The sequence below is a fragment of the Abrus precatorius genome, unplaced genomic scaffold (genome assembly GCF_003935025.1).
Source record: "Abrus precatorius isolate BTA unplaced genomic scaffold, Abrus_2018 Scaffold11, whole genome shotgun sequence".
Lineage (NCBI taxonomy): Eukaryota > Viridiplantae > Streptophyta > Magnoliopsida > Fabales > Fabaceae > Abrus > Abrus precatorius.
Window position 1 is genome coordinate 21,726,376 of NW_020874303.1, and position 17,786 is coordinate 21,744,161.

At 34.4% G+C, this 17,786-nt stretch overlaps 2 protein-coding genes across 5 annotated transcripts; one reads left to right on the forward strand and one right to left on the reverse strand.

The window, feature by feature from the left end:
• Positions 1-5,607: 5,607 nt before the first annotated feature.
• Positions 5,608-7,169, reverse strand: LOC113855152 (nudix hydrolase 4-like). Of its 3 annotated transcripts, XM_027486655.1 has the most exons (6): positions 7,097-7,169; positions 6,732-6,887; positions 6,439-6,538; positions 6,280-6,363; positions 5,930-6,058; positions 5,608-5,828 (listed from the first exon to the last, which is right to left on the reverse strand). In XM_027486655.1, exons 2-6 carry the CDS (start codon positions 6,800-6,802, stop codon positions 5,739-5,741), a joined length of 474 nt encoding a protein of 157 aa, XP_027342456.1. In that variant the 5' UTR covers positions 6,803-6,887; positions 7,097-7,169; the 3' UTR covers positions 5,608-5,738. The 3 variants fall into 3 exon arrangements, with proteins under 3 accessions (XP_027342456.1, XP_027342457.1, XP_027342455.1); XM_027486656.1 differs by lacking the exon at positions 6,732-6,887 and having other exon boundaries at positions 6,439-6,549; positions 7,101-7,163; XM_027486654.1 differs by lacking the exon at positions 7,097-7,169 and having other exon boundaries at positions 6,732-7,068.
• Positions 7,170-11,234: 4,065 nt separating this feature from the next.
• Positions 11,235-16,475, forward strand: LOC113853713 (NF-X1-type zinc finger protein NFXL1-like). Of its 2 annotated transcripts, none has more exons than XM_027484261.1 (2): positions 11,235-11,443; positions 11,694-16,475. In XM_027484261.1, the coding sequence occupies exon 2, from the start codon at positions 11,724-11,726 to the stop codon at positions 14,916-14,918; it is 3,195 nt and encodes a 1,064-aa protein (XP_027340062.1). In that variant the 5' UTR covers positions 11,235-11,443; positions 11,694-11,723; the 3' UTR covers positions 14,919-16,475. The 2 variants fall into 2 exon arrangements, with proteins under 2 accessions (XP_027340062.1, XP_027340063.1); XM_027484262.1 differs by having other exon boundaries at positions 11,438-11,501.
• The last annotated feature ends 1,311 nt before the right edge of the window (positions 16,476-17,786 follow it).

Below are 17,786 nucleotides of genomic sequence, written 5' to 3' on the forward strand. Positions count from 1 at the left end.
TGCAACGAGAAATATCTTTTCCATTTCGTATATATAGTGGAATTTGTATATGCAGTTTCTATGAAAACAACATTCTCAGTATTAGAATTGAGGCTTGTGAGTCCTGCTTATGGTTGTGAGAGAATTTGCATATGCATTTAACTTGAATACTAGTTGTCCAAAGATATTTTGACACTTTAGATTTATGGTCTTCTTACTTATATATATATATATATATATATAAATTATTTCTAGCTGGATAACATAATAAAATTGTGTTGCCTTCAAATGCTTATACAGATTTGCAGAATTCCAAAAATTAAAACGAGATACGCATGCATCGTAACAAGTTATATCAGTCTAGAACTTAATTATCTAGCAAAAACTTTGTAAATGGATTGGAAATATATTACATGATGCAGTATTGAAGTTAAGGTACAGGAGTTGTAAAGATGTCCTAACAACCCCAAGTAGCTAGCTCCAGGTTGTCTAAAGATTATATTCTCTAACCTAAACTTGGGATGACAGGAAAGACATTTATTTTTGGGTACATAAGGAAGACATGTTTGGTCACCATAAAGTTCGGCAAATCAAAGTGTACAAAAATACAATTTTTGATGACACAGATGATCAAATGTTTAAAGAACAATGAATTACAGAAAAATTGGCTCAAATATGGCAGGGTTTTCACATAAAGCTAGTTGTTCGATAAAAGAATAATTAAAGTATCTTTTTTTATTAAAAGAAGAATTTTTTTTATCGAAAGAACCAAAGTTTAAGTCCTTGGGAAAAGAGATCCTCGTCCAACCCTTCTTCCTTACTTTAGTTGTCAGGATATTGTGCTAAAGCTTCACTGAATACAGATAAATGATCCAACAATATGAAAGGTTTTAAAATAACAATAAACTTCAAATATTTGAGAAAGCTTGTTCATCAACTCTAAGATTATCTTTCACTACTTTTCCCTCACTCTTCACAAAGGAATAACCACTCTACACGTTTATTATGTTTCTGGTAAACTTTCAAGACCTTATAGTTTACAAATTAAATTGTCTTATTTTTTTAAACAGAACCTTTCTAAGACAACTTATTAGAATACTCAATCTAGTACATGATGTATATTTGGAAGCACATTAAAAAGTCGGTGGATCCACACAAAACTATAACTAGTAATGTAAATTAAAGGTAAATCTATCTATTATTTAACATCAACCCAAATATATTAATAAACAAATCTTTTGACCGAAATTACAAATTAATGAACCTTAATAGTCGTCAATGTTATCGTGTCCTCTTAAACACAGTCAATCCTCCAAAAGTTTGGACAGAATAACAAAAGACAAATTTGACACAATTTAAATAAAATTTTTAATAAGTCTTTATAGAAGTAAAATAAAATAATTTTTTTTATAAATTAAAATCAATTTATAATTCTATTTTTTTAAAGTTCTTTCATTTAACTTGTATAAAACTTGAAGAATATAAGTTATTTTTAACTTATAAAAAAGAGTCTTATTTAAATTTTATATCAATTTTCTTTTATATAAAGCCTTATTTAAAACTTACCCAAATAAGACCAAAATCAACTCAAGAAAAGCAAATCTTAGACAGCTAATTCCATCAAAATATATTTCGGTAAGAAAGAAACAAAAAAGCATATACCTTCCTTCTACAAGTCCGAATTATCACAAGAGCAATCACTGTCATGGTTTTTTATTTCTTTTTAATGCTAAAAAATAATAAATAATAAATAAAGATAAAAATATTGCCCACCCTCCCATTGAATAGTACGAGGAAAAGGACACATGAAAGATCATTAAGTGCCATCCTTGATCAAATGATTGTTATATATAGCTATTAGAAAAAAGCAGTAGCAGCATCCTTGCTTCAGACGTTGTTCGTACGTTTGAACTATTTTGACATATTTTTCAAGAAAATATTCTCTCGTGAAAGCAAAAGCTGTTAAACAACTACCTAAATTTTAAATTTTTTTTTCATTTTTCTAATGTAAGTCTAATGCCAGGAAATAACAGTCTATATAGTAAGTTCTTATTAGAAAATAATAAGATATCACAAAATTCTCCATCTTTTATTGTGCTTCCTTTAGTATGGCTGCGTCCATGCATCTGAATGTGCTACATGAAAAGATATCATACTTTAAAACTTAAATGTTCATCATTTAGTAAAACCAAATTGAACATAGATAATCAGAAATCATGTTGCAGTGGTACTCGGCATCTGATCAGGTTTTTTCTGTGATGCAAAATATCTTAGAGTTGGTTCCTCCGAAGCATGACTCTTTCATTTTAAGAGTCACCAACTATTAACACCCATCGGATAGGTTTGAGTACTTTATAAAATCTTTTATTATTAAAAGGATACATGACTTGAATATGGCTTCACCTTATGTACAAGCGAAATCATTTTTGTAAAAGATACTTTTTCAGTTAAAATTATAAATTTTCTCCCTTTTATTAATTTTCTCATTTTTATTTCCCTACTCAGTCGAAATCATTAATCTTGTGAGATGTTAGATGTGAGTTTATTAATTTCTTTATTATAAATACTTCTACAAAAATCTACTTATGTTTTGAAATTTATGTGATACGTTTTTCGTTCACTTTAATTTGACTGCTATTTGGTCCTTAAATCCCATTTTTCTTTAAAAAAAATATTAAATTTCAGTTCTCAAATGACAATGAGACATTATTAATAAAAAGTGGGCACTTACTAGATGAAGCAATTACAAACTATCCAACAACAGAGGACCTTTTACTGTTTATCAAATCAGACTTAATAAATGTAGATAATTGCAGCTAGCAGCAACAATAACCAATGAGCCATGTCTGTAAATAAATATACATTTAGTATCCAACCAAAAGCATTCAAGTTTTTTGTCCATCAAAAGTATCACTACTAACTCCTCTCCAACAAAGGAAAGCAAAAACAGCAAGCCAATGCGATGAGTGAAAAGCCACGGATAATTTCCACCAATTCAAAAGCTCAATGAAATAAAAAAATATTGTAAACCATTAAGAAGAAGCCATTATTTGGACATCTAAGACGTACAACTTCAATGGTGCAATCAAGGTGTGCAGGTGTTTTACTTTTATTTGGTGCCTGGTTTTGGAAACGGCACACGTGCCATAGGCTGAAATAGGAGAAGGTTCAGTATTGGTGATAACAATCATTTCTGTTTTATCTTAATTCATTGTAAACAATCAATTTTTTGACTGCTATTCAGGTAGAAACATTCAACAGGTTGTAAAAAGCATGCTAAGGATTTACTACCAAGGAATATAAACATAAACAAGAAACCATCTATCAAAAAAAATTTATCAAAAGATTCTAAACATAGGACTCGGTCAAAATTTCATCAATAATGGTCAGACAAGTTCCACGTCTATAGCCATGTAATGTCAAATAAATACTCTCACCCTTTTGAGTCATTTCACAAGACCTTCATTGACCACTTCTTAAAGAATTTTCTCCGCCTTATTTTTATTTTTATTCTCTAGAAGTTCATGAATAATTGTATCAAAAGTGATAGATTAGCAGGGCAACCATTGTGAAAATTTATGAAAGCAAGTTCTCTGCCTCACCAAACAAGGCTACGAATCAATCATAGCTCTATTAGTTTATTTAATCAAACGTTTATAGAATGCATCTTTTAGGTTTTGCTTGAGAGTTTAGAGAGAAAAAAAAAAAGGGAAGTGGGGTTTGAGGGGGAAGGGAAGAGGAGAGAAGAGTGGTTAACAAAAAAATCCTCCAATTCAAAGGAACTTAAAAAAATGAGTTCACAGGGATTTTGGAAGGTTTATATAAAACCCTCCCACTCATTTAAGAACTCACAAACAAAGGTTACCATCAAATAATCCTTCTCCTTCCCTCCCTTCCCCTCAAAAAATTAACTCCCAAACAACAAAGCCTTAAGAAAAAGATACTAAACATAACTAGTTCATTATTTAGTCTTCCTCTTTTTGTGTAGTCCACCAATAAGTATAGTGCATAAGCACACATCTGGTTAGGTTTTCAACTATGCTTAAACAATGCAGTTACCGCATCATTAGAAAATTTTCCATGGTAATCAAAATCAGAATATAAATCATATGTCATAGTTATACCCCATCGAGCAAGGTTCCACGGCCAATTTAAGTGAAATCCTTGTGTTTTCATATTGTCAAGTGAGGGAAAAAGAGAAAATTAGGATTTATATATATACAGGCACATATATTAGTACTTTATTTGATTCAAAGGTTTGAAGGGAATAAAAATGAAGAAATTAGAAATCCTCCTAACCAATTTTTGTCTCCCTTCAATATTGACAGAATTTTTTTTTCCTTTCCATTTCTTTGAAGCAATCACTCCATGAAAGGGACAGCAGCGTGCCATGAAAAGTTGCTAGTATACATAAGGTCTAGAGAAAATTCTAACCTACTATGTGAGTCTATAGCATGCAGTCTTTGAATTTGAGACCAATTCCACAACTTGTAATCCCTCTGGGTCAAATTGTGACACTCCACCATTCTCTTATCATGGTGATTACTGTTTCGTTTTTAAAAGGGAAAATAGACAAAAGAAAATAATTACTATCCCCCCATCAAATAGTTATAGAGAAAGAGAATTTTTTATTGATTGTGAAATGCAGAACCCGCGAATCCACCAATAAACGTAACGCACCGCACAATAGTGTCACACGAGTAAAAATTACAAAAGAATAGAGCTGAATTAGTGAGAATATTATGATTATACAGTACATAGGAGTGTTTATAAACAAGCTGAAATATCTTTGCCATCGATTTTATTTCATGGTATCGAGATCGACCATTAAGTACCTGTGTGTTTGGTTTTCTTTTGAGAGTTTAATGTACATTTGTCGTCGAGAAGCAAATAGTTATGATTTAAACAAAATTTAGGTGTATTTTTTAGTCATTTGTATTGTTCACTAATTAAAATTAGAGTTCTAATTCAGTAATGTGCAAAAACACCAAATACCTACTTTTTATCTATGTAAAACTCTAATTTTAATTAAAAAAACATATAAAAATACTTAAAGAATCGCCTAAATTTTGTCTTTTTTAATTTTTTTTTTTTAATGCATAAGAATTCATGCGGATGAGAAACTAAATGCACTAAGTGTCTGTTTGCTTTGACGTTGCCCTTCCTATAATCCATTTTCAATTCAACATAGACAACCGTGACACTTCTAACATGAAAACCAAGGCACGTTAAACAACAGTGATTAATTTTTGCGTTTGAAACGATCAATTCTTGGCCTTATACAAACAGGCCTTAAATTGCTTATGTTTTAAACAAAAAAACTAGCATAATTGTTACAACAAAAGGATATACCGTGCATAATCTTTGTGGAGAAGCCTGAAGTAGTGTGGATACTAAACACAATTTTATTAAAAAGTTGCATTACAAAAGCATCAAATGAATAAAATAATGAATCAAATTTGTACATACATCATAACTATGACAATTTGACTTTTGTGCTAGATCTCTGTCAACTACATCCTAGAAATATGTAATCTGCTGCTGTACTTCCGGTTGCACCTCCTACCGTCAAAATTTGAAGACAGGAGAATAAATGTCCTCAGGTTACAAATTACTTATAATGCGTGTTTAGTTTGGCATTGAGTCTCCTTGGACAAATGTAATTTGTAAGCTACAAAGAGTAGCCTCTGGAATTTAAACGTACATTTGCAGCATACATGACAGTATTCAGACATACTAATAATGTCCCTCATTTCTGGCTAGGATTGAGGTTGTCTACTGACCAATACATCTAAAGCCTCATTCATCCAGGAATGTGGACACACTTGCTTTGCTTCACCAACAGACATCTGCATGGTGTAACAAACAAAACTTTAGGACACCAAGGAAACCAACAATAATGATCACCCAATTGGGAAGATAAATCAGCTAAAACTAGACATATACATACCCATCTTCGTTTTCTAACATTCTTCTCTGGCCAATTCTCCAACTGCTTCTTGACAAGCAAAGGGAACATATATCCCTCGTGGACAATGTCTTGGCGTTTGCTCTTATAAAACCATTTACCCAATTTACTCTGCAAGAAAACCAAAAGGGTTAGAAACAAAGGTGAAATATTTGCCAAATAACCAATAGTTTTTCTATCGTGTGCTCAAATGCACGCAGTAAAAAATCAACATATAGTAAGTTTTTGTTGAAAATACAACATTTACTCTTATTAATACATTAAGTTATGTGATATCCTGTGATCTTCAATAACCAAAAAACCAAAGCCAATACCCAATTGTAAATACTAACTTCGACGTTGCCAGTGACCCCAGCTTCCTCTATGGTCTCCCTTAAAGCAGCTTCCTCCATGGATTCATCTATCTCCCAACCTCCCTGAAGCCAAACACATATTAGAAACCAAAATTTGAACCAGTTTTCCATATGACATATTCACTGACAATACAATACCTTAGGAAACTGCATTCCATTGCCGTTCTGAGCACTAATCACAAGAACCTCTAATTCGTTCTTTGGGGTTCCGTTTCCGTTGTATCTATATGGAATGCACCTGTGCATTTTCAAAATCACACAGAACATTACATTGCAAACCCCGCAACTTGAGCACAAAAACAATTTAAATTCAAAATCATAATGTAATGTGAAAGATTATCATTCTTTCTTCGTTTTACTGATTTTTTTTAAGCCATTTTGAGGAAACCCAATTGAAATTTGAAGTTGAATTTCAGAAATATAACACAAACCCCACAACTTGGCGACAGCCATCATCATAACGTTGCAAATGCCTGCCACTGCGAGCAACAAAGCACATCATGTGCTCGAGCTCCTTGGGGAACAAATCCCCAGAAACTTTCTTGGAGAAAAGAAACGGTAGGAAAAAATTGGAAGTCAAATTCCGAGAAAAGAAGATACCCATGAAGTCAACTTGTTGGAGGGAAACAAAGGATAAATCAAAATCAAAACTTGAGGGGTGGATGAAGAGAAAGAGCGGAGAATGGATGAGAAAGAAGAAGAAAATTAAGAAGCAAAGACATGAAAATGGGAGGGGCAAAAATGGCGGTAACGGTTTCATATACAGCTACCTATTTATGGCGTGCTTAGTTTATAGTGATTGGAGAGACCGCAACGTTAACTTGTGTTTGGGTAGCTTCCTGTGAATTTTCTCTGGACAAAGATATTTTTAAAAAACAATTTGTTTATAGAAATTATTATTATTTATGAGGAAATTTTGGGATCAAGTTGGTGAAGAAAATATTGCGTTTAAGTCCACTTGTAATTTCCTTTTCTCACGCTCTCTGCTAATTTTAAACAACACTTATCCATCAAAATTAATCTACCATTGTCATTTTTTTTAGTCAAGATGCCATCCCATTCCAATCTGGGAAATAACATATCCAATAACTTTCGAATTTATCCACCCGCCAAATCCAAATGTTTATATTTAATTCATTAAATAAGATAAGTTTAATTTGAGCATTATAATTTTCTAACATATTAATTTTTAAATACTCAATTCGACATACATAATTAGACATTTATCTTTAAAATTTAGTTACTAATTAATTAGACATACATGACTATAATTGGCAAAACAAGTTACCATCTATTTAGCTTAACCCGTTATAAGTGTTAAGTTTTAGTTAAACTAGTTAAAAAAAAAATATGAATCTAATTTTAACTTCTAAAAGATGTCTTAAATGAGTAAAACTTAATTTTTTTTAAAGTTTATTATCAGCTTAAACAAAAATTACAAGACTAAACATTTTGAGCACGTTTGTCTTTATTTATAAAAAAAATTCAAAAATAATTTTTTAAATAAAACAAACATGCTCAAGTAAGCATTCCAATTTAGTATAATTTTTATGTTGAACCATTCAGCTTTCTTTATAGTTTTTTGAAGAGGGAGTATTTAAACTTATAATATAAAAGGTGGATGAAGGTTGACATAGTTTGTATTTTATATTTTAATTTAAATTTCAATATTGAGAGATAGGGAGAAGGATGCAGAATTATTTTAATGATTAAGAATTAACCTTGACATGGCTTTTAATATAGTAACCAAAATGTGAAAACGTTGAGTTAAGTTCCTTTGAGGGTGACTAACACAAACAACTTGTATACACTGTTATTGACTCCGAGCAAATGTTGAAAGAAACTGTCCTCGTTCATGTTTCTATACACAGATGAGTTTCTTATTTGACTTTGAACGCACGCTGGTCGCTGTGCTTTTTCATGGGCGAGGCTTTAGTAATATCAAACAGACGAAATAGATAAATTTTGACTCCAATCTAAATAACATACACTATTCATTTATTTTTATTATAAGACTTCAATTCATACATAATTTATTTATTTAATATAAACAGCAGCACGTTCCTTTCTACAATTAAGCTTAATTGTCCTACCCTACAACGGTGTATGGCCAATGAATTTATAAATTTTCAATATATAGTTTTGATTTATGATAATTTATTATGAATAAATTATATAGTTGAAAGCAAAGATAGAGCTAAGTGGCGTGGAGATGAAAAACGAGGGAGGTTGGGTGTTACACGTGGCCTTTTTCGTAAAAGTAGACGCTAACGACGACCACGCTATCAAGCATAACTGCCCGCCATGTCGATCACGACGTTTCGCATTCCACAATATTGCTGTGAACTTACCGCAATGCCCCTACCTCTCATATACTTGTAATCGCAGCTTAGTTAGTTAAATTACCTGTTCACAGACACGAGTTTGATCCAGTTTTGACCTTAGCCGTGAGGATTTTTATTTATACTTTTTAGTTGAAGCCGTGTAGATATTTTCAATTCATCTCATCCGAGTGTAATTTGATTATTTGAAAGAAAAGATAAAATAATGTTATTTTATTTAATGCTTCTTATGAAGATTAGGAGAATTAACAGGAGCAATCATCTTATGAAAATTGTGTGTGTGGGGTGGCGATCGAACGGTGAGAAAAGGTAACAAGTTAGTGGTTTAGAGTGAGATAGCGCGTTGGTGATGGGAACCCATGGTATGTGTCAACGCCACGGTCCACGATCCCAAAAGTTAGACCTTTCCCACCAAACTTCTCTCTTCCCTTCTCCCTTGCGTTTCAATCTTGAACTCCATCCAATATTTATTTTTCCCTCTTCTCCACGTGCTCCTTCTCTTTCTCTATATATACACACACAAACGTGTTTGCGTGTGTGATTTGTGTAGCATGTACTAGTGCTTCCGTTGGTGCCAAGCGACGAGGAGAGTCTCATGCCTCAACATCAAAATCAAAGCTTGTTGAAGATGGAGCGCTGTGAAAGCAGAGAGAGCTCAAGGAACGACCAGAAAGGAGTTCCGGTTCATAGCCAAGTTCAAAAAATCAAGCAAGAATCTCAGAAAATCCTTGACTGGTCACCGGGGCATCCTGAGATTAGACCCCTTTTCCGAGAGATTAACCGCCAGATTTCCCGGTCACCCTTGGGGATTTCCGGTCGACCCATCTCCGTCGGTGACTTGTAGGGTTGAATTGCAGAGAGAGGGAGAGAGAGGGAGAGAGAGAGAGAGAGAGGTCTTGTATGCTTCTCCTGCTCTGTTTTTTTCTTTTAACGGAGAATATTTAGCTATATTAATATTCTCCCCCCGTTTTTGTAAATTTAGTTACAGTATATATAAAATATAATATGGTTTTGTATTGTAGTTTTTGGGTTTAAATTTTCTCTCCTATTTCGTGCCCCTTTTCAATTTTGAGTGCTTCAAAATGATCATATATTGGTACCCTGATTTCTTGCTCACTAGTGATGCTGATTTCGATGGTGTTCCGTTTGGATTTAGATTTAGTTTGTGTTGGATGAGAGGCTAAAAAATTGATTTTCCATTAATGAATAATAATAAGATTGAAGAGGATTTGGTCTTCTATGTTGGAATCACGCCAGCCATGATGACCCGGTAGGAGACAGTGGTGGGTGGGGGCAACGAAGCAGAAGGGAGGCTCTATCAACCAACCTAATCGCTTACGTAACCAAAAACAGTAAACAGAGGCTTAAAAATCACACAAGATTCGACCTTCACCGTGGCGGTAGCCAATTATCGTACGGAACCAAATAGCAATGAGAAAAACAACTCTGCTTCCAAATCATCATTAATTATTTTATTTTAATCGAAACTATAAGTTGACTAGTAGGTTTTTAAATTATAAGAAGTTCATTTAAACAATATAAAGATCACAAGGAGATTTTTTTTGTATTTTATCCTTTGATGTTTTAAATTTTAGTTGTCTTTAAATTAATTTTACTTATTAAACTCAAAATTATGTTTTCGGAAAAAAAAACTATCCAAATACTAGACCAACTTGCGGTTAGTTCAAGTAGCGTATTCTTGATGTTCTTTAAGTTAGATTTTGAGTATGAACCAAAAAAATTACCAGAAGAATTAATTTTATTAAGTTATGAAAATTCTTGATTTAAATAGAATTATTTCTTATAAAAATATTGCTGGAATTAGAAAAAATAATTGTGCGGAAATTAATTATGGGTAAAGATTACATCATGCAGAGAAAAAATACAAATAAAAAATAATAATACAATTAGTGAAAAAGTGTAAAAATTTAAATTATTTAACAGTTAAAAAATTTCTCTAAAACATCGAGTTGCTTATAATTTTTTTATTCTCTACCTACAGTTTCATCTGTTCCTCCTAATTATTAATTATGATAAGTTTTATGAATGAAAAAACATAATTTCAGTAATTAAACCCAATATTATTAAAAATAATTTTATTCAATTTAAAAAAAAATCTTACATATCTGTTTGACAAATATTCATAATCAAAATCTCTGATTACAATATAAATAATTTTAATGCATTTTGTGATTAACATTAATTGTATAACAATTATTTTTAAAAGATAGAATTTAAGCTCTAAAATGGCGAACTGATACTACAGGCATCAGCATGGGCCTATATTCATGAATATACGATATCAAATTTATCTAAGAAAACACTGATCTCGGTTCGCTGTTTCTAGTTCTTCTCGATATTATGAACCTCTGTGAAGTATACTTAACAAAGGAATTAAAAATTCTTATTTTTCAATTAGCAAACAAAATGTCATTAATTAAGTCAATACTACCGGAACTAAAATCGACCTTAAAGAAGAAATGGGAAAAGAGGGTAAAATTTATTTATTTTGATAAAGCTATAATTAAAAAAAGTAGGGATAAATTTTAAAATTATCTTTTAGAAATAAGAAAATAGGGCACATGTAGGGTTAAAAGAATGTGTAACGAGCACGCAGAGGAAGGAGAGAGGGACCAGCGCGTTTTGCTTGAGGTGCAAGGAGTGCGCAGCAGAAAGAATCCTATATAACCGCTTCTCCTTTGACCTCGATTCGTCACTCGCCTCTATTTCCGGGTCGAACCGACCCGATTTTATTCTCTAACACACAACTTCTACAAGTTTCGTTTTCTTCCCCAAACCAGGTTTCACCCTTATTTCTCTTATCGCAATACTATTTTTCTTTTCCGCTTCCTAATTCTAGTGAGTAACCTTTGCCAATAGCCAATAGATTATTGTCAGTTTATTTGGTGTTCGTTGGCGGTGCAATTTTCATTTTGAGAGTTGAGACTCAAACGTGCTAATTGATTGATAATAATAATGATATAATCAATATTTGTCTTTTCAATCTACGATTTGATTTCGATTCTTATGGTTTGAACTTTTTTGTCTTAGTTGGAGGTCGATCGATTGGAGTGGCGCAGGATGAGCTCGCAAGAGCGAAATCAACGAAGGGATAGGTCTAGGGTTTCTCGTCAGGAATGGATTCCTAGAGTGTCCACCGTCACCGCCGATCAGAGTCAGAATGGTGAAGCTGTTGGTAGCTCCAATCCAACTATTCGGCATAGAAGGAGTCGTCCTGTTCCTAAGAATCACGTGCACAAGGGATTGGTTTTGAAGGACTCTGATTTACCTCAGCTGCTGCAAGAGATTCAGGACAAGCTCACGAAAGGTGCTGTCGAATGCATGATTTGCTATGACATGGTTCGGAGGTCTGCACCTATCTGGTCATGTGCCAGTTGTTACTCTATCTTTCACCTTAATTGTATAAAGAAGTGGGCGCGAGCACCCACTTCTGTTGATTTGTCTGTAGAGAAGAATCAAGGGTTCAATTGGCGGTGCCCTGGTTGTCAGTCTGTGCAGCTCACATCATCCAAGGAGATTAGATACTTATGCTTCTGTGGAAAGAGGCCTGACCCGCCATCCGATTTGTATCTGACGCCACATTCCTGTGGAGAACCGTGTGGCAAGCCTCTTGAGAGGGAGCTTGGAGGGAACATGGAGGATCTTTGCCCTCATGTTTGTGTCTTGCAGTGTCATCCAGGCCCGTGTCCTCCTTGCAAAGCATTTGCGCCTCCACGTATGTGTCCTTGTGGGAAGAAAAATATTACCACTCGTTGCGCTGACCGGCAATCTGTTCTTACCTGTGGCCAGCCCTGTGAGAAGCTTCTTGAATGTGGGCGTCATCGGTGCGAACGAATTTGTCATCTGGGTCCTTGTGATCCTTGTCAGGTTCCAATCAATGCCTCTTGCTTTTGTAGTAAAAACATGGAGGTTATTCTTTGTGGAGAGATGGCTGTGAAGGGTGAAATCATAGCAGAAGGTGGAGTTTTTTCTTGTGGTTCCACTTGTGGAAAGAAACTTAGTTGTGGCAATCATATCTGTATTGAGAGTTGTCATCCAGGCAGCTGTGGGGAGTGTGACTTGTTACCATCCCATGTTAAGACATGCTATTGTGGGAAAACTAGATTGGAGGTGGAACGGCAGAGTTGTTTAGATCCTATACCTACCTGTTCACAAGTATGTGGGAGGTCCCTTCCTTGTGGGATTCATCATTGTAAAGAGGCATGTCATGCTGGGGAATGTTCTCCTTGTTTGGTTCTAGTCTCCCAGAAGTGTCGATGTGGCTCAACTTCCCGAACTGTGGAGTGCTGTAAGACAACAATGGAGAGTGAAAAATTTACTTGTGAAAAGCCTTGTGGGCAGAAAAAGAAATGTGGAAGGCACCGATGTAGTGAACGGTGTTGTCCCCTTTCTAATCCAAATAATATTCGAAATGTGGAATGGGATCCACACTTCTGTTCCATGCCATGTGGAAAGAAGTTAAGATGCGGGCAGCACGCATGTGAATCCCTGTGTCACACTGGTCATTGTCCACCTTGTCTTGAAACTATATTTACTGATTTAACATGTGCTTGTGGCCAGACTTCAATTCCTCCTCCATTGCCTTGTGGCACACCACCTCCCTCATGTCAGCTTCCATGTTCAGTTCCTCAGCCTTGTTCCCATCCAGCCTCCCACAGCTGCCATTTTGGAGACTGCCCTCCTTGTTCAGTGCCTGTAGCAAAAGAATGTATTGGTGGGCATGTAGTTCTTAGGAACATACCATGTGGTTCAAAGGATATTAGATGCAATAAGCTCTGTGGGAAGACCAGACAATGTGGTTTACATGCCTGTGGCAGGACATGTCACCCCTCTCCTTGTGATAATCCATCTGCTGCACAAGGCACCCGAGCCTCTTGTGGGCAAACATGCGGCGCTCCTAGGAGAGACTGCCGGCATACATGTACAGCTCCTTGTCACCCATCAACTCCATGTCCGGATATAAGATGTGAATTCCCTGTCACAATTACTTGTTCTTGTGGCCGAATAACAGCAAATGTTCCTTGTGATGCTGGTGGCAGCTGTGCTAATTATAATGCTGATGCTGTACATGAAGCTTCCATTATTCAAAAGATGCCTGTACAGTTTCAACCAGTGGCTGCAAATGGCAAAAAAGTGCCCCTTGGACAAAGAAAACTGATGTGTAATGATGAGTGTGCTAAGTTAGAGCGTAAAAAGGTTCTTGCTGATGCTTTTGAGATAACCACTCCAAATATGGATTCTCTCCATTTTGGTGAGAATTCTGTTGCTTCTGAATTGATTGCTGACATGTTGAGACGTGATCCTAAATGGGTTTTATCTGTTGAGGAGAGATGCAAGTTTTTAGTACTTGGCAAGAGCAGAGGGACTACACATGGTTTAAAAGTCCATGTTTTCTGTCCTATGATGAAGGACAAGACAGATTCTGTGAGGGTGATTGCTGAGAGATGGAGGCTTGCAGTGAATGCAGCTGGTCGGGAGCCAAAGCGCTTTGTAGTTGTTCATGTTACACCGAAGTCAAGACCTCCTCCTCGCGTGCTAGGGGTTAAGGGTACTACAACAGTAAATGTGCCTCTTCCTCCTGCTTTTGATCCTTTGGTAGACATGGATCCTCGACTTGTTGTCTCTTTTCTGGACTTACCAAGGGATGCAGATATTAGTGCGTTGGTGTTGAGGTTTGGTGGTGAGTGTGAACTTGTTTGGTTAAATGACAAAAATGCATTGGCTGTTTTTAATGACCCTGCCCGGGCTGCAACTGCAATGAGGAGGTTGGAGCATGGAACTGTTTATCAGGGAGCTGTTGTGGTTGTTCCAAATGTTGGGGCATCCGTAACATCTTCAGCTACCAATGCTTGGGGCGGATCTGGGTCAATGAAAGGAGGAGGAGCACTGGCAGCATTAAAGGGGAATCCGTGGAAAAAGGCTGTTGTTCAAGAGCCAGGTTGGAGAGAAGATTCTTGGGGTGATGAGGAGTGGGCTACTGGTTCTGATAATGTCCAATCATCCATTTGGAAGAAAGAAGCCCCACCAATATCTGCTTCATTAAATCCTTGGAGTGTCTTGGATCAAGAATCATCTTCAAGATCATCTGTTGCAGCCGTTAAAACTGATGTTTCTAGGAAACATTCTGAAAGCAGTGCTGTCACAAAGTTGGAGCCTCATGACGGTGGTTCAAATCTAGAAGGGCGGCATGCAGTAAACTTAGACGCATTAGAAGCTTCTGATGTAGTAGATGATTGGGAGCAGGCTTGTGAATAGTAAGGAGTAGACAAGGAGTAAACGGTTTTCCTTTTCTCCCAATTTTACGTTTTATTTTGTTGAAAAGGAGTCAGGTATTGTATGGGCCTCCCAGCCTCTCTCAGTTTTCTTTTGGCATGACGTGCCCACCCTGCCCTGGGGTTAATATTTTAATTTTCAAAATGCCGTGATGGTGTATGAGGCGATTGAAGGAAAAACTTGGCTTCGCGTTGATACCCTGAATTGTGGTTGAAGGACTGTAGTACATTTGCTGGTCTGAAGTGAGTAATTCAGTCGTCGTGCATTCTCATCTTACGTTTTTTCAATGGTTAATATACCAGTGTCCTTTCAATACTAAAGGAGGGGTTGTTATCTTAGCTTTTTATTGGTTATTAAGGAGTATTAATACATGAAAATTATGCATACCCGGCAATTATTTATATTCAAATGCGTGATATTAAGATTTAGTTTTTTACTTTATCTATAAACAATACAGCTATTAAGGTTCTAAAACCACTCTGTGTGGGCACAATTCATGCCATGTATAAAATATGCCTTTTCTTTGGACTTGTTTATTCTAGTGCTACTCTATTCTACTGAATTATAACCTCATTTGGGTGTTATCTCTCATTTTCCTTCCATATGAGAAACGCCAAATTCCGTATTCCCTTCTTCCATTCTTTTCTTATTGCCTGCACTAATAATCAGTTTTGAAATTTCAAATATTTCATTGTTCTCCCTTGTCTAATGGTGTCAAATATTTCAATTTGGATCGATCTCTTCCAAGCCTTGTCAAATGAGGTAATTAATATTATAAACTTTTACAGTTTTGAGTATAGATTTTTACGGATGAATTGCATGTTTGAATGTACCATTAGAGGGCTAAGGGGTAGGGATATAAAGAGTTGGGATGGGATGGGGGTTTGACTAGGAGACAGTCAAGATTTTAAATGGAAACTGGCTGTTGGTCTTAAGACTATATATAATTGAAATAATGCTTTGATGGTATTGACATCAATGACAGCAATTGCCTACTTGCTTTATAGTTACTCTGATTTAGCTTTGGAATCGGATCCTCTACAGCGGTATTTCTCTCTTAACTCTTCATCTTAAATTTGAGATGATAGATTCAAACTTAACTGTTAAAAAGCAATAAAAAGATAAAACAAGGAGCATATTGTGCATCTCCCCTGTCAAATGGTGTTTAATGGTGCGGTGGAATAAACTCAACATGGAGGTTGAAGCTCTGACGCGTTACTTTCGCTGGGTGACTGCAGTTTGCGAGAGGAGATGCACAATGTGTTGATTGTTCGCAGCGACCCGACATATTCAAACAACGCATCGGAGCTTTAACCTCTAGGTCGTGTTTCTGTGTTTCATCGTGCCCCAACGCATTGCTCAAACGCGTTACTTGATACTGGTTTATTTCTTACATGATACTTGTCAGAAATTGGCTTCTGCTGATCTTATCTTATGGCCGTTATATTCTTTATTTCTTCAGGCATTGTAATATATGAACAGTGAAAATTCCAAACCATTAAAATTGATTATTTTAGTTTGATTCAATTATGAAATTTCTTTAACATAAACGGATTGGTTCACAGGGGAGGGGGAGGGCGGAGGTTTTCAACCAGAACTTTAGCCTTTTCGAGATTGAGCTTTAACTGTTCAACATTGGTGTTATCCGCTGAGATGCGGTTAGTGACCGTCGATCAATCAGTTGTTGCAATCACATGAAAAAGAATTCAGAACCTAAAATGTTGTGCACCTTGAGATAACGTAACCTCCCTTAAGCAAGTTAAAAAATAGTTTAAAATGGAACTTATTTATTGTTAATCTAAAATTTATTATGTTTATAAAATGTTTAAATTCAAATTAATCATTAATAAGTTATTATTTTTCTATTTTGTACATTCTTTTAAAGAGCTAAATATAGAATCTATTAGTTTTTAAATTAAGCTACTCAATGTCCAAATTAATGGTTATTGATTTTTTTATTAGTTTGATTTTTTTTAGTCTTATTTACAAATATTTTTCGTGAGAGACAATTATATTCGAGTGAATAGAATTATTACGGATAGCAAATTTTTTTCTTTTGAATATTTAACACTACTGTATTGAAACTTAAATTTAAATATATAAATTAAACTATTAGTTAGTTTTTGTATTTTAGTAATTTTTATTAGTTTGGTTTGAGTATGATTGAATAAAATAATCTAAATTAAATCAAATATGTTTATTTTAATTGGATTTTTTAGTTTTAGTAAGTATCCCTTATGTACCATCAATGTAAATTTAGTTGTGAAAATATGTTCGTAAAATTCATTTCTAATATAAATGCATTAATTTAAGTTGAATAGTAAATATAATTCAAATTCATTTAATCTTACCAACAAAAGTTAGTACGAGTGGTAAGCGATTGTTCTTATATATGCAAAAAATTTATAATAGTAAATTTATTCATCACATCAAAGTGCGTGACTCAAAAATTAGATGAAAGAAAAAAAAACACATTTAATTTTAGCAAATAAACTCTGAATATATTTTAAATTATTAATTTCTATTCTTAATTCATAAAAAATATATTATAATTGCCTTAACCACTAAGTTTTGTTTCTGTATTTATTATTAGTGGAAAATATTTTAGTTTGGATAATATTTATGTTTATAAAATAATAATTTTATAATTTATATTTCCTGAAATTAAAATTTTAAATAAAATATTATTTATTATAAATTTTTTAAATATGTGTACAATTTATTTCTTTTTATATGTCTATTAAGACAAAGAAAATACATAAATTAAGAAATACATTTAACATTCTTATTTTCATAAAAAGTATTTTTAAGTTTTCTATTATACCATCCTTTATCTATTTTACATTAATC